This window comes from Mixophyes fleayi, chromosome 9 (genome assembly GCF_038048845.1).
Source record: "Mixophyes fleayi isolate aMixFle1 chromosome 9, aMixFle1.hap1, whole genome shotgun sequence".
Classification (NCBI taxonomy): Eukaryota; Metazoa; Chordata; class Amphibia; order Anura; family Limnodynastidae; genus Mixophyes; species Mixophyes fleayi.
The window spans coordinates 114697887-114711689 of NC_134410.1; the positions used below are offsets into that span (position 1 = coordinate 114697887).

Here is a 13803-nt window from a genome sequence, read left to right on the forward strand (position 1 = left end):
TACAATGTCCCTTATTCTAGGGTTATTCGCAGGCGTATCGGTGGGAAGGCTTGCTGTTCTGGCAGCCCAGGGGTTAACGCACACACAGCGCCACCACAAAGGATGAGATCAGGGAAGTTTGGAATGAGCGATGCTGACTTAACGAGAGAAAGAGACTAGCTGTAATTGAAAGGCACAGAGCATTGTGCAGCTTTCTCCTCTGCCTGCACAGTCTCCGCTTCAATCTGCCCTTCTAAATTTGGAGGAGATTTTTTTTTTATTCCCCCCCCCCCTTCCCCTTTCCTAGAGAAGGGAGGGTTCAGGTTTCTGCTGGAAGGGAAGGAACTGACAGGAAGGGGCTGCTCTCATTTATCCCTCTCTCCCCCCCTCCCCACCTCCCTCCTCTTACTGACTGAGGAACCATTTACAAAAGGCTCATTCTCTGGGGAGAGCAGAGTCAGGAACGCAGAGCCTGTGAGTAATTTCCTGCTCAATATGGCTTCTCTGACTCATACAATCCCCCTGAGGTTACTGCAGGATTGGCTCTCTCCCTCTCTCTCCATCATGTGATGTCTCAGACTCCGTGTCCTGCCGTCTCTCTCTTTCACATCATCTCTCTCTCTCTCTCTCTCTCTCTCCTTTTTTTTTTTTTTCAGGGTTTATTTTTTCTGCTGTCCGTTTCTGGCCCCCCTCTGTATTTTCACCGTGCTCTATATTATATCTCTGCCGGTCTTTGAAGTGGAATCATCTCGGCGTACAACCTTGGGTAACTTCATTGTGACCGGGCAGATTGTCCGCTTGTTAAGCACTTACAGTGGATACGCACAGCAGAAAGACAGGGGGACACTGCACAATATCTTGTTCTGTAGAGAACAAGATAAGAAGGATACAGCAGTAAACACAGAAAGTGGGAAGTAAAAGTAACATAAAATCACGACTGCCTGCCATCAGTTCTAGGTATAGGTTTACGTAACCAGAGTCTAACCACATAAAGCAGAACTCGCCCTACAAGATCAGGCGATTAGAACAAGTATGGTGTAACAAAGCAACCAATCAAATATTCGCTTTAAACAGTATAGTTTAAGGTAAGAAAAAAAAAAAAGAAGCCTTTTTTTGGTTTCTATGAAGAAATTTGAGAAGCTTCTTCTGAATAGGTCTAAAGCTGGGTGCACATGTTACAATCTGGTTGTCCAACCAGATTGACGGATGGATCCGTAGTCGATTTGGCTGCCAAAATGACCAATTGTCAGGCCACCTTAAAGCTGACCACACATTTGTATGTTTTGATAGCCAGTTTGCTTGTAATTGTCTGGTTATTGTGCGTGGCTCCATGCTGACAGATCACAATCTGATTTCAGGATGGAAAGCTAGGTTGACCTATCCCCCCACTAACGTGGTGAGGTTCTTTGGTGGACCCTTAAAGGATAGTTCCACTTTCAAACAAGTGGCTTCCCTTAAATAGCTTCAGCCCAAACATGCATCTTTGCCAGTGAGGTCCAATGATGCCTAGCCTAAGTACGAGCAGCATTCTTTCCTTGATTGCTATAGATAGCAGATGACAGTCATCAATAGTTCATCATCATCAACATTTATTTATATAGCACCAGCAATTTCCGTAGCGCTTGCCAATATGCAGCATTGGGACTGTTTGCCCTGGTCTTCCCAATACCAACTCCATTTTGTGTTACCTTTTCTGCAGGTGTTAGCGCTGCATTAATGAATCACTAGTTGAGGCCTGGTCAACCTGTGGCTCTCCAGGTGTTGTGAAACTACAAGCCCCAGCATGCATTGCCAAGTAGACCCCCAGCCGATAGCTGGCAAGGTATGCTGGGACTTCTAGTCCTGGCCAGCTTGCACTAGCTGATGCCTCCAGACTATAGGCAGCTTAGTGATGGTGAGGGAGAGCATGTTTGTGACAAGTGATGGCGCCACAGTCATTGCACACAGTGCTGTGATGTCACTGCAAGCCGCCTTCACCCGCTATAAATACGTTTTAAAAAGATGCAAAAAAAAACAGCTAATGGGATCTACTACAAAATGTATTTCTGGTTTCACAATAATAAAACAAAAACAGACCTAGGTCTTGGGAATATCTAAGGTTTAATATAAATATTATTCAAAAATGGTATTATCCTTTAAATTGTGTGGAAGGCTGTAAAGCCAATTGCCGTTACAATCCAATCAGAGTATTCATATCTGATCCAATCTGTGTGAATTGGCTACTTGTGAAATCTGATTGGATAGCAACATGTGTGGTCCGTTTTACAGCACTAAACAAATGAGGGACCCCGGTTGCCTTACTGCCAGGCCCACCTCACGCCGGCCACAGATGTTAACATTTGGGCATTCGGCTAAATCTCTATTTACATTAGCCACACACGAGGCTGCATTAGTGAGATGTAGCTGCTGACAGCACACATATAGCCATAGTGGTTAGTGGCTGGGAATGATTACATCTGGGTGGAGGTTCTTGCCTGGTGGTGACTGGAGCCTCACACGTGTGGTGCTTTAGGGTTGTCTGACACAATCGTCTCCTGTTTGGGCAGCTCTACTGCCAGAGATATTATAAGCGGTGGGCTCCAAAAGACAATAATGGTGGTAAAATTCTCTATCCCTCAATTTTCAACATACAAAGTCATTTTAAGTGTATTAAAACAATGACCGAATCAAGAGGTAAAAGAAATCCTTCCAGACGTGGACTTTCTGGACCTTCTCTTTGGATTCCGTGCCCAGCATGATCCTTCCTCAGGTTCTGCGGCTGTAATGTTTCACCTAAACCTCTTTAATATGTAGCACGGGGTATTACGTTTGTCAGTGGTCTCCTGTATACGGGAGGTGCACACAGCAGTGCTACAAGAGTAGTGTAACATTGAGAAGTATCCACAAATTAAATAAGGGCATCTATCTAAATTCATAGCGGCTTATGTGGCTGAGCCCTGATCGGATGCTAGGGGTGTGTTGCTATTTTGGAATAGGAAAGGTTTTGGTGTATGGCTACAATTTTTGCAAATAAGAATAGTTATGGAGGGGCAGAGGGCACTTTTAAATTTTGCTCTAGATCCTAGTAATTCCTATATCGGTAAATTAAGGCATGTCCATACACACCACTCGGAATTTGCAGATAGTCAATAAAACATCACTGTATTAAAATGGAGCGATACACAGCACGTTTGGTGATATTGCAGCGTGGGTGAACCAACTTGGGTGTGATGCCTAGTAATCACCTCGTCTAAAATGATTGGATCATTATCTTGGACACTTTGGACGATGGCCACTATTGGCTGTGTGCGCGGTTATCTTCTCATTGTAAGCCAGAGGTGATCCAGACAGTCAATCCAAGAGCCTAACCCTCCAGATTGCATCCAGTTTAGCCACAGATGTGAGACCTATGATCCTGTCTCTTGGATGTCCGGCAGTGTTTGACCAGCATTAAGCATAATACCTACTGGATTTTTCAGGTTTAAAAGCTCCCCAACGCATTTCATAAGCCTTTGTTATTACTGTAGGCTCCCTCAATGTGTTCCTTGCGGAAATCTTAACAAATAGGACAAGATATGTTCTGGAAACTGGAATGCACTGCAAATAAATATGCCACTGCTTATGATGACCCTAGGAACAGTCGTTTCTACTGTTAGACCGGCTAAGAACAGTAAAATGAGTGATAAAAATACCAGTGGGTATGAAGTTGGGGTGTCTTCATCCTCCACACTATAACACATGGTGTTTTGTGGAAGATCATGAGTAGGTACAATTACATCGAAGATACTGGGAGGTAAGGGTGTGGTTGGTTCGGGGATAACTCCTCACACAGATATCTCAGTGCTGAGAGGGAAGATTTCCGCTAGCCCACGTCAGACAATTCTGTATTCTCCCTGCTGGATGATGGAAATGCCGGGATGGGCAGCACGGTAGCTCAGTAGTCAGCACTTCTGCCTCACAGCTCTGGGGTCATGAGTTCAATTCCCGACCATGGCCTTATCTGTGTGGAGTTTGTATGTTCTCCTTGTGTTTCCGTGGGTTTCCTCCGAGTGCCCTGGTCTCCTCCCACACTCCAAAAACATACTAGTAGGTTAATCAGCTGCTATCAAAATTGACCCTAGTCTCTCTCTCTCTCTCTGTCTGTCTGTGTATGTATGTAAGGGAATTTAGGCTGTAAGCTCCAATAGGGCAGGGACTGATGTGAATGAGTTCTCTGTACAGCGCTGCAGAATTATTGGCGCTATATAAATAAACGGTGATGATGTTGGTGATGATAGTTCACGTGGAATAAGGAAACCATTCTAGATGTTACCAACTTGTACACTCTCTTCAGAGGGCATTAGACACAGTTTCTGCTACAGCGTTTACTTGTATCCATCCATGACACTATCACAGTGGAATAAACCTTATTTTAGAGAGACGGTGAAGCTGTGAGGGATAAAACTCCTTTCTACATAAAATGTCAATTAAAACCTAGATCCTTGCTGCACTTAATGGGTGCGATCCTGCAAATGTGTTTCTTCTTAGTGTCCTCTTTAAAGCAATTACTTATCGGACCCATCTCTTCCTACCAGTGCTGAACCATGGCTTATAAACCCACCGCTTTGTGACATTGAGTCCAATTTAGTTGCTTGTTACTTGGACCCAGGTCATCAGACTTCCTCCCAAGCTCAGCCTGCCAGTAACACTTCGGGGGCAGGGGACTGTCACTACCTTGTACTGCAGAACTGTGAGTCTCCTGTTAGGAAATTCAGGGAGGAAACTGGCAGCTGAACCAGGAAGCATCTTAGGGAAACCTGGGACTTGGTGAAGCTGAAAGATGATGGCCCAGCTCCATGCTGTGAATATATCTCTAATCATACAGCAGTATTTATATTGTGGAAGTGCAGAGACAAGTGCTCTGTTTCACCTACTGGAGATGACATCACTGCGTCTTGCAATTTGATCACCTGCTTTTCCTGGCTATTGTAGGGATAAAAAGGCTTTTACATAGCACAAAGTGTTGTAGCCCCAAGCAGCCAATCAGATTTTAGCTTTCATTTCCTAAACTGTGCTCCAGCAATGACAGCTATAATCTAGTTGCTTTCAGGTTCTCAGAACTCTTCTTAAATATCCTCGGCCTGTCATGTTTTCAGGATATCTCAGTGTGAGAACTTAAGGTTGCAGATCAAGTACAGTACATTACAAAAATGAATCCCAAAGAGGTCCTCAAAACAGGACTGTTTTATTCAGTAAACCTATGTGTTAATAAAGCAGAATAGATGTTTTAGCGATGTATTCATACACCCTATTGATCTGTAAGAAATATCAAATATGTCTACCGGTCTCTGTTATGGAAGATCCCATAGTAACCCTTATACTTCATTGCCGCGGAGTATAACTTTGCTGTGTACACTGCGCACTGGAGCACAGATGTCTATTTAACGAGGCGTCATTTGAAAGCTCTATAGTTATTTAGAAGACTGTAAATGGGATTTCATTGGCTCACACCGTTGTTTCTGTTTGCAGATGAAGACCGGCCCCTTTGCGGAACACTCCAATCAGCTTTGGAACATCAGCGCAGTCCCTTCGTGGGCTAAAGTCAACCAAGGCCTCGTCCGCATGTACAAGGCAGAGGTGAGCCACACTAGGGTCAGACTTACCCCTCCTACACCAACAAGCAGATATTAATTTAGCTTGAATTTAGCAGGGCCATTTTTGCTTGGATTCACGTGTATTTACAGCCCTCTCTGTCTGGTCTTTATATACCGTATATTTATGCAAACAAGGTAAAAAGATGCAGCTTATCAATGCCTCTGCTTAAAGTGTGGTTCATTACGTTTAGAGCACCTGATCGCATTCAGTCCTTATCTTCGTCCAGGATGTCCCCAATTGTTTGGCCAATCAGATCATCTGAAAGTTTGAGGCAGCACAGAGCATTTCAGGCAATGCTTGTGCTGATCTTGGGGGAGAATGTGGTTTTTATTCTTGTATGGTTGAGTAATTGAGGGGAGGGCATCATGTGACAGAAACAGTGATGGGGGAAGGACAAGGCAGGAAGCTACAGACTAGGTTTGATAGTGGGAAGGAGCAGGGTCTCCCATAGCAGATTTGTCACGTGAGTCTCCGGTCAATTCGATCCGGGAAGATTGTGCTGTCAAATACACCTCTGTATGAAATAAAGTCAACAGTAATTTGCTTTAAAGCAGGTTTTTCATTCAGCCCTCTAGTAACAAACCAGCTAAGAATAGGAATCACTGATTTACTGTCCTGTTTGTTTAGAGAAGTGACCGATTTACAATGAAAGCCACAAGCTGTGGTTTTTAGTAACCACAGAAAAACCAAACAATACGTCGTGTACTGAAATCTAACAAATGTATTTTTGCAAGGAAATATATACAGTTCTATTGGTGTCTGAGTGTACGATCAAACCTCTTTCTTCTAAGCGTCAACCACAAAACACATCTATCGGGGCAAAGTGCTTTCATGTTGCCATCATCTGTGTTAATTACATCATCAAGCAAACCAGATGGATTTGGTCAGAAAGCGTGTTCCAGCGTAGCACCAACATATGCCATGGTGTTCTGCATGGCTAGGAGGGTGATCACCTCCCCAAAAATGTTTTTCTTTTTTGTAGAGATCACTGTCCGGTCAGTCAGCACACATAGGCGACCAGGCTGGATGAGATTTGGCATTTGCCTTATCACTTCCAGATCACACAGAAGATGAAGCATACACACCCCTATAGTGGTCATCATTATAATAGTTTTATAGATTGTGATGGGATCATTATCGGGCATGGTTTTGGGATGAAATCCACTGCTCTATTGTGTTATGCATTGGATTCATTACCCTAATTACTTAAATTGGCAAAGAATCACAAAATATCTCACTTATTATTATCGTATATTTATATAGCGCCAATCTTATTCTGCAGCGCTGTACAAAATTATATATAGTAATTCACGTCAGTGTCCATTACCGCTTACACTGTAAGGTCCATTTAGTCAGAACAAGTTAACCTACCAGTATGTTTTTGGAGTGTGGAAGGAAACCCATGCCAACACGGGGAGAACATACAAACTCCACACAGATAAGGTCCTGGTCAGAATCAAACCCACGCCCCCAGCGCTGAGAGGCAGCAATGCTAACCACTGTGCCGCTGTTATTACTTATTTCCCACTTTTCATTCTTGAACATTTGACTCACGTAGTGCTCATGGAATTCCATTATCGTTACCGATTCATTGTTTATTTATAAAACTCCAAACATATTCTGTGGTACTACATTAATCAAGATATACACACATACCCGGGAGATGGATCATTCTAAAGAACTGCGTGTTCAGTGGCCATGCACGCTGCAATATCACCCGACATCACAACAGTGCCCGATAATATTATGATGGAAACGGATATGATCATTGTTGGCCGTGTTGGTAAATGCGGTCGGAGGATGAGAACCACCATTGTCAGGGGAGCGCTGGTAAATCTTATCCCAGAGGCCGAGACTCTGCTCAGCAGCCTATTTGGAACATTCTAAAAGGGGAACAATGTAGGTCGCCCAGGGACCCGGTCTATGGGATCAGCCCAGGCGGCACATGGCCCCCCTATCGTCCTGTCTGCTGTTCTCAAGGCACGGACAAGCCTCAGTGAAGAGAGAAGAGATCCGGTCGGAGAAGCCTGACCAGATGGTTGGGGTAGCACGGTGGCTCAGTGGTTCTGCCTCACAGCACTAGGGTCATGTGTTCAATTCCCGACCATGGCCTTATCTGTGTGGAGTTTGTACGTTCTCCCCATGTTTGCGTGGGTTTCCTCCGGGTGCTCCGGTTTCCTCCGGGTGCTCCGGTTTCCTCCCACACTCCAAAACATACTGGTAGGTTAATTGGCTGCTAATAAATTGACCCTAGTCTGTCTGTCTGTGTGTATGTTAGGGAATTTAGACTGTAAGCTCCAATAGGGCAGGGACTGATGTGAGTGAGTTCTCTGTACAGCGCTGCGGAAATAGTGGCGCTATATAAATTGATGATGATGATGATGATGGGGTAGGGCATCCTATACCTGAGGTGCGGCCTGGAGGGTCGTGGAGGAGTGAGCGGGACGAGGTTTTAGAAGGGGAGGGAGATCATTGCTGGTAGTTTAGAGGACTCATGCGTAAGTAATGTAGTAGTATGAATAGGTATATGAAAGTCATGCGGGCTCAGAGGGATGATAGTAAGTCCACACACTCAGCAGCCGAGAAGGGTTAATGGTCTGAGATCTATCACCACAGCAGTAATCACAGTTGTCTTTAACCCATGCAGGAGGCAGAGCACATGTACTGAATAGAATTACTGAGGTGAAAAGTTCCTGGAGCACTGAATCAGTCCTTCCTCCTCCCCCCCCTGCCGGCTTCACATCCTGTGTAAGGTTCCACCCACATACCTCTGTAATCTGGGAGCCAGTCTCTTGGAAGTCTGAGCTGTCTCCTTCCTGCTAACCAGTCCCTGTCTGTACCTCCGTGTACAGAGAGCAGCTGCTGCCGAGAGGAGCAGACCTACCCCATGCACGGAGACCAGAGGGGGTACGGCCCTCATCTTCTGGCTGGAGAGGGGGCTTCATAATGAGCTGAAAGTACAAATACAAACCGTAGTAAATAATCATTTTAATGTTAATCACACAGTTAAGATTCATAATCAATGTGTGTGTATATTATGTGTGGCTTTTTGGGACTATTAGTGAGTCCCTGTTTTAGTTAGTGACTAGGGACCTCCAACATATGTGTGAATGAGCGTCTACGAAAATATTGATCCATTCAGGCAAGTAGTTTGTGGAACCACAAGTCCAAGCATACCCAGCTACCCCTAGGGAAGCTGGTACATGTGAATCCACAGTGGAGCAACCTGTGAGCATCCAGTTCTTGTAGGACAACAAGTGTCAGCATGCCCTGCTCACAGGTTCCACAGCAGCAGGATGCCCACAGGTTGCCCAAGCCTGCTTCTAAGCCAATACATTATAGACCTCTTTCCTCCACACTCTGTGCAGAGATCCATATATAGTATAAGAGGGACATAAGACGATTCTATACAACCCACAATAACAGGATCCAGCACACATTCAGTCTCCGCAGTACTCTCCTTGGTGTGTGGTGCAGGATGAATGCTGGGGCTGTTTGCCTGGCACTACAAGGAGCTGTGGTATTGATTTGTAACCGAGAGCTGCTTCACATTAGCAGCGCAGAGCAGAGCATACTGTGCCCATGTGTGTCAGCCTGTGACTAACCCAGCACAAAGTGATAGGCCTCTTCCTTTCATCTCTCTGGATGTGTGTTCCTCTCACACCACCACATAAACCAGGAGAACAGCACAGCTCTTTTAGGTCTGAATCTGTGCTCATGTTTGCTCAGCCTCCTCCAGGCCCCTGAGTCTCTGGGAAGAGAAGTGAACTTTCACCCTGGCTGGAATTCCATGCGGCCTGATCTCTGTACTCCCCCCCCCAGCCTCTGCCTCATGACATCAGCGGACCGGCAGCTGCGTGCCTGGGCCAGGCCAGGGTAGTGGGGCTGTTGGAGTCCAGAAGGACGCCTGAGCTCTTTCTCTACCAGGAGGCGAAACGCAGATGAGACCAGCTCCATTCATCCACATTCACAGTGAAATGAAAGGCTGGGTTTTGTATGTATAGTGTATAGTATACTATACGTATAGTATAGTGGGAAGATATAGGTATATTGTTCTACGACACCAAGAAAAAATAAATTTGGTCTAAATCTCATAATGTTACAGGCTAAGCCTAAGCCTTGATAAACCTAAACTGTAGAGGATATGTCCTTTGTAGAGTAAAAACATAATTCCCTTATAACTGCTCTGGAAATGGTTTAAACACATAAAAACCTTATTCAGATTGGAGGAATATCTGCATGTTGTAACTGAAAGGGAACCGGGCCATTCACACTAAAGCAGAAATGAGCTGCGGGGCACCCAGTAAATACCCCACAATTCTGGTTACACCAGGAGAGCTGCGGGCTGTCTATGTCTGTCTCTGAGGGGTAAATGTATCAAGCTGCTAGTTTCTGGCGGGTTTGAAAAATGGAGATGTTGCCTATGGCAACCAATCGGATTCTAGTTATCATTTGTTACATTCTACAAAATGACAGCTAGAATCTGATTGGTTGCTATATGTAAACCCGCCGGAATCTTGCAGCTTCATACATTTATGCCTGAGAGTCTATAAAGCGTGTGCAGAGCAGTAGAATAATGTTATAAGCTAATTTGGCAATATGGATAATGCTGACATTATCCAGATAATTTTAGATTAGGCGGGTAGTCCTGGCTAATACTGGATAAATTAGATCCTAAAGGTACCTTGCTTTGCTGTTCTCTTAGTATCAATAGGCAAATATCCCTATTTATAAGCAAGGACTATTCCCACTTTATAAATGGGAAGGAATATAATATATATCAGCGTAAGTTATTCTGTATAAGTAACTTTGTCTCTGCTTTGTATTAACGTTAGCGGGAATATTGTATCAGAAAAGAGGTGACATCTATATATAACAGTGGATTAGTCCCTCTAGTCCCCAAATACTGGGCACAATGGGGAAATGTTTGCTTCACAACACTAACGTTATAATATAAACAGAAATAGGAGGAATCCTGTTTTATTCTGCAAAAAGAACATTAAAGAGACATTCTTTTCAATTGGAGTAATTCTTCAGGCTGGGGCAATCGGCAGCTCTCCAGCCTTTGTGGAACTAGGAGTCCCAGCATGCTTTTTCAGTGCCCTCATTCTGGTACTTGTATTCCACAGCCACTGGGAAATTTCAGGTTGTCTTATAGTGTGCTTATTGGAATGAACATTATTGTTTTATTTTTAAATTATCACCAATAATCCAAAGATCCTGGGTAACGTCAACATTGAATTGATAATCACTAGTCCTGACTAGTTTGTGTTTTGTATGCAATTGCTGGCTGCGATTGTCACAGTAATGTTGAGCATGGGGAAGATAAATCACAAATCATTATTATTATAACTGTGGTTGATTTGTAAGGCTCCACAGTGCCGGACAGTGGAGAAAACAGGGCATACGTAAAATAGGGACATAAAAGGTAGACTAAATAATACAGATGTGAAAACAAATTCTTGGGGTGCATTTTATAAATGTAATACAATCAAACAATTTGAATAGAAGAATGCTAAAGATTAATGCCCTGTAACAGAGGCTGATTATACATCGCAGAGCAGGAGCCCACTGACTATCCACTGGCAGCTGAAGTGTTAATAGCATTTATTGCCCTGTTTGTTTGAGAGAGCAGCTGCCTCTCCCTGCCTCTTCCCACACACACACATGTGGAAACTTCCTTAGCAGTAAACTTCCTACAAAGACAGAGAGCTCTCACACACAGTCCCCTCTCTTCCGGCCTCGTCCCGTGCAGCGAGCGAACGTACAGGAGCGATACACTGTGCTACAGAAATAAGGTCCTGAGATCTATAGTGGAAGAAGCAGGGTCCTCGTACAGCACAGAGCAGGGATGGGAGTCTCCGCACAGTGATGCAGAAAATCTGTTCTAGTACAGATTAGAAAACCAAGACAAATGTCAAAGTGATTGCTATTATTATCATATATTTATACAGCGCCATTACTATGCAGCGCTTTATAGCGAACATTGGAGCATACACTCTAAATTCACACGCACATGTTTTTGGACTGTGGGAGGAATCCAGAACACCTGGAGGAAATTGGGGAACCACAAGTTCCCACTGAGTAACACAGTTCCTCTTTTTATTCCTTTTTAGAAATAAACATGTAAATTATATTCTGTACTTTGGATTTCATTTGAGAACGATACAACGAAAGGCCCTTGGTTACATCAGATTAACCAGGAACATTTTCTGGTGATGTTCGCTATACAGGATATATTGTTATAAAAATATAACCAGGGTTTTATACAGAAATTTCACATCAATACAGTCTGCTTTTAAAATGATCAAATATTAATTTAGCCTCACGGTAATGGGACACAGACCTGTCATTCCTACATAGTCACATTTCTAGTAATGATTTGTCCGGTATCTGTGGTGTTGAAAACAGAAGATAAGTTACACAATTACCTCTTTATCCCCTTCCTCCAAGCCACAGTCTCAGGGATCACTTTTCTTTTTAAGCTGTTAGAATTCCTGCTCAGTATCTCTCCTTGTTGTCATTTGCATACAATGCACTTGGCATCAGGTAGGGTCTGTCTGTAAAGGAGAGGGTAGAGATATATAGTAAATAAAAATGTAGTGGCACATATGCACAATATATGGAACACGATGGTGCTATCAACAGATTTGTCATATTATTTCTGCATCTGATAGGAAGTGTTTATGAATCTACTATGTGCCTAGATGTTCTATAATGACTCCCTGTTGTAGTAGCAGCTCAGACACCAGCTCTGTGTCTCCATATTCTGCAGTGTCCTCACTCTCTGCAACTAATTCAGTTTGTTTCTTTATCTCTCTCTCTCTCTCTTGCAGTGTCTGGAGAAGTTTCCTGTGATTCAGCACTTTAAATTTGGCAGCTTGCTCCCCATTAAGTCTGTCAAGTCCTAAGGATCCAGGAGGTGGAACGGAGAACCCTCTGCCTCTAGACCCAAGTCCTCCCTGCCCTCCTCTCCTTCCCAGCTGCGCGGCCACTTATCCTATCCAGGTTCTCACATCCAGCCGCGGATAGAGGGTTCCTCCACAGGCCCCGTCACGTTTCAAGAGGAGAGAGGGTGGGAGATTAAGTTAGTATCTTGGTATTAGACACAGCGCCTGGTGCCAGCGTGGTATGGGGGAACTCTTGGGTGTCTTTGTGCTTAGCCGGACTGGTTACTTCGTATGTTAAACCTTTGCACCAAGGTGGGTCTTTAAGTCCCCTCCGACAGAAGATGAAACCAAAACGACACATTGGGAGTCTTGTTAGTTTATAGGATGTTCTCCACGTGGTAAGTTGAAACCCTGCACAATGTAACAAATAGTTTCCCCGCTCTCTTCTGCTTCTGGTCATGACCTACGGAAGTGAGCTGCAAGAAGATCTACTTGTGGAGTCATCATGATTTACTTGATGTCCTTGAAGGCCAAAAGGGCCAATGGAGCTCTGCCTCCTCGTGCAGCTTATAGGGTGTATACCAATAAAATATCTCAAGACCCTGATGGTGAATTGTCCATGTGCTTCATATGTGCAAGTTGCATTATAGGGGGATGTATAGTGATGTTTTATTTATTCATTTTGAAACCTTTAAATGGCTCTAATGGACATATTTCCATTTAGCAGCTGGAAGTGGGGAATCGCTACAGAATTGACACACCAGGTAAAGCGATGCTAAGTTTTAACATGTTAATATGGATAGGTGTCTATTTCGGAAGCAGTGGACCTGTCTCAAATTTAGAAGAAAACAGATGAAACCACAATGTCTCATCATCATCATCATCATCATAGCGCCACTGATTCCGCAGCGCTGCACAGAGAACTCACTCACATCAGTCACTGCCTCATTGGAGCTTACAGTCTACATTCCCTAACATACAGAGAGAGAGAGAGAGACTAGGGTCAATTTTTGATAGCAGCCAATTAACCTACTAGTATGTTTTTGGAGTGTGGGAGGAAACCGGAGCACCCGGAGGAAACCCACGGAAACTCCTCACAGATAAGGTCATGGTCGGGAATTGAACTCATGACCCCAGCGCTGTGAGGCAGAAGTGCTAACCACTTAGCCACCGTGCTGCCCAATGTATCTCCAATAACGGTCACTGGTGGGATATCTACCGGGAGTTTTCCCAACCCACAGTAGGTCAATTGTGAATTGTAAGTTGCTGGGTTTGCAACTCTGTTTATCACACTCGTATTCTTTTTGTTAATGGTTATCCA

General features: G+C 44.1%; 1 protein-coding gene and 1 long non-coding RNA gene across 5 annotated transcripts in view; one reads left to right on the forward strand and one right to left on the reverse strand.

Annotated features, from left to right (window-relative positions):
- Window positions 1-13088, forward strand: part of PTPA (protein phosphatase 2 phosphatase activator) — a 37885-nt gene extending 24797 nt beyond the window's left edge. Inside the window, exons 9-10 of the mRNA XM_075185078.1 lie at window positions 5467-5574; window positions 12429-13088. Of these exons, the coding sequence (XP_075041179.1) occupies window positions 5467-5574; window positions 12429-12503 (183 nt within the window). The 3' untranslated portion in view covers window positions 12504-13088. The remainder of the gene's footprint in view (window positions 1-5466; window positions 5575-12428) is intronic.
- LOC142101036 (uncharacterized) overlaps window positions 7847-13803 on the reverse strand; it is a 201232-nt gene continuing 195275 nt past the window's right edge. For 3 of the 4 annotated variants that reach the window (XR_012678953.1, XR_012678950.1, XR_012678952.1), the window contains 2 exons: window positions 12024-12152; window positions 10527-11479 (listed from right to left, as the gene is read on the reverse strand). This is a non-coding gene — a long non-coding RNA (uncharacterized LOC142101036). Of the gene's footprint in view, window positions 8544-10526; window positions 11480-12023; window positions 12153-13803 lie in introns of those variants that run through there. The other variant, XR_012678951.1, reaches the window with a different exon arrangement.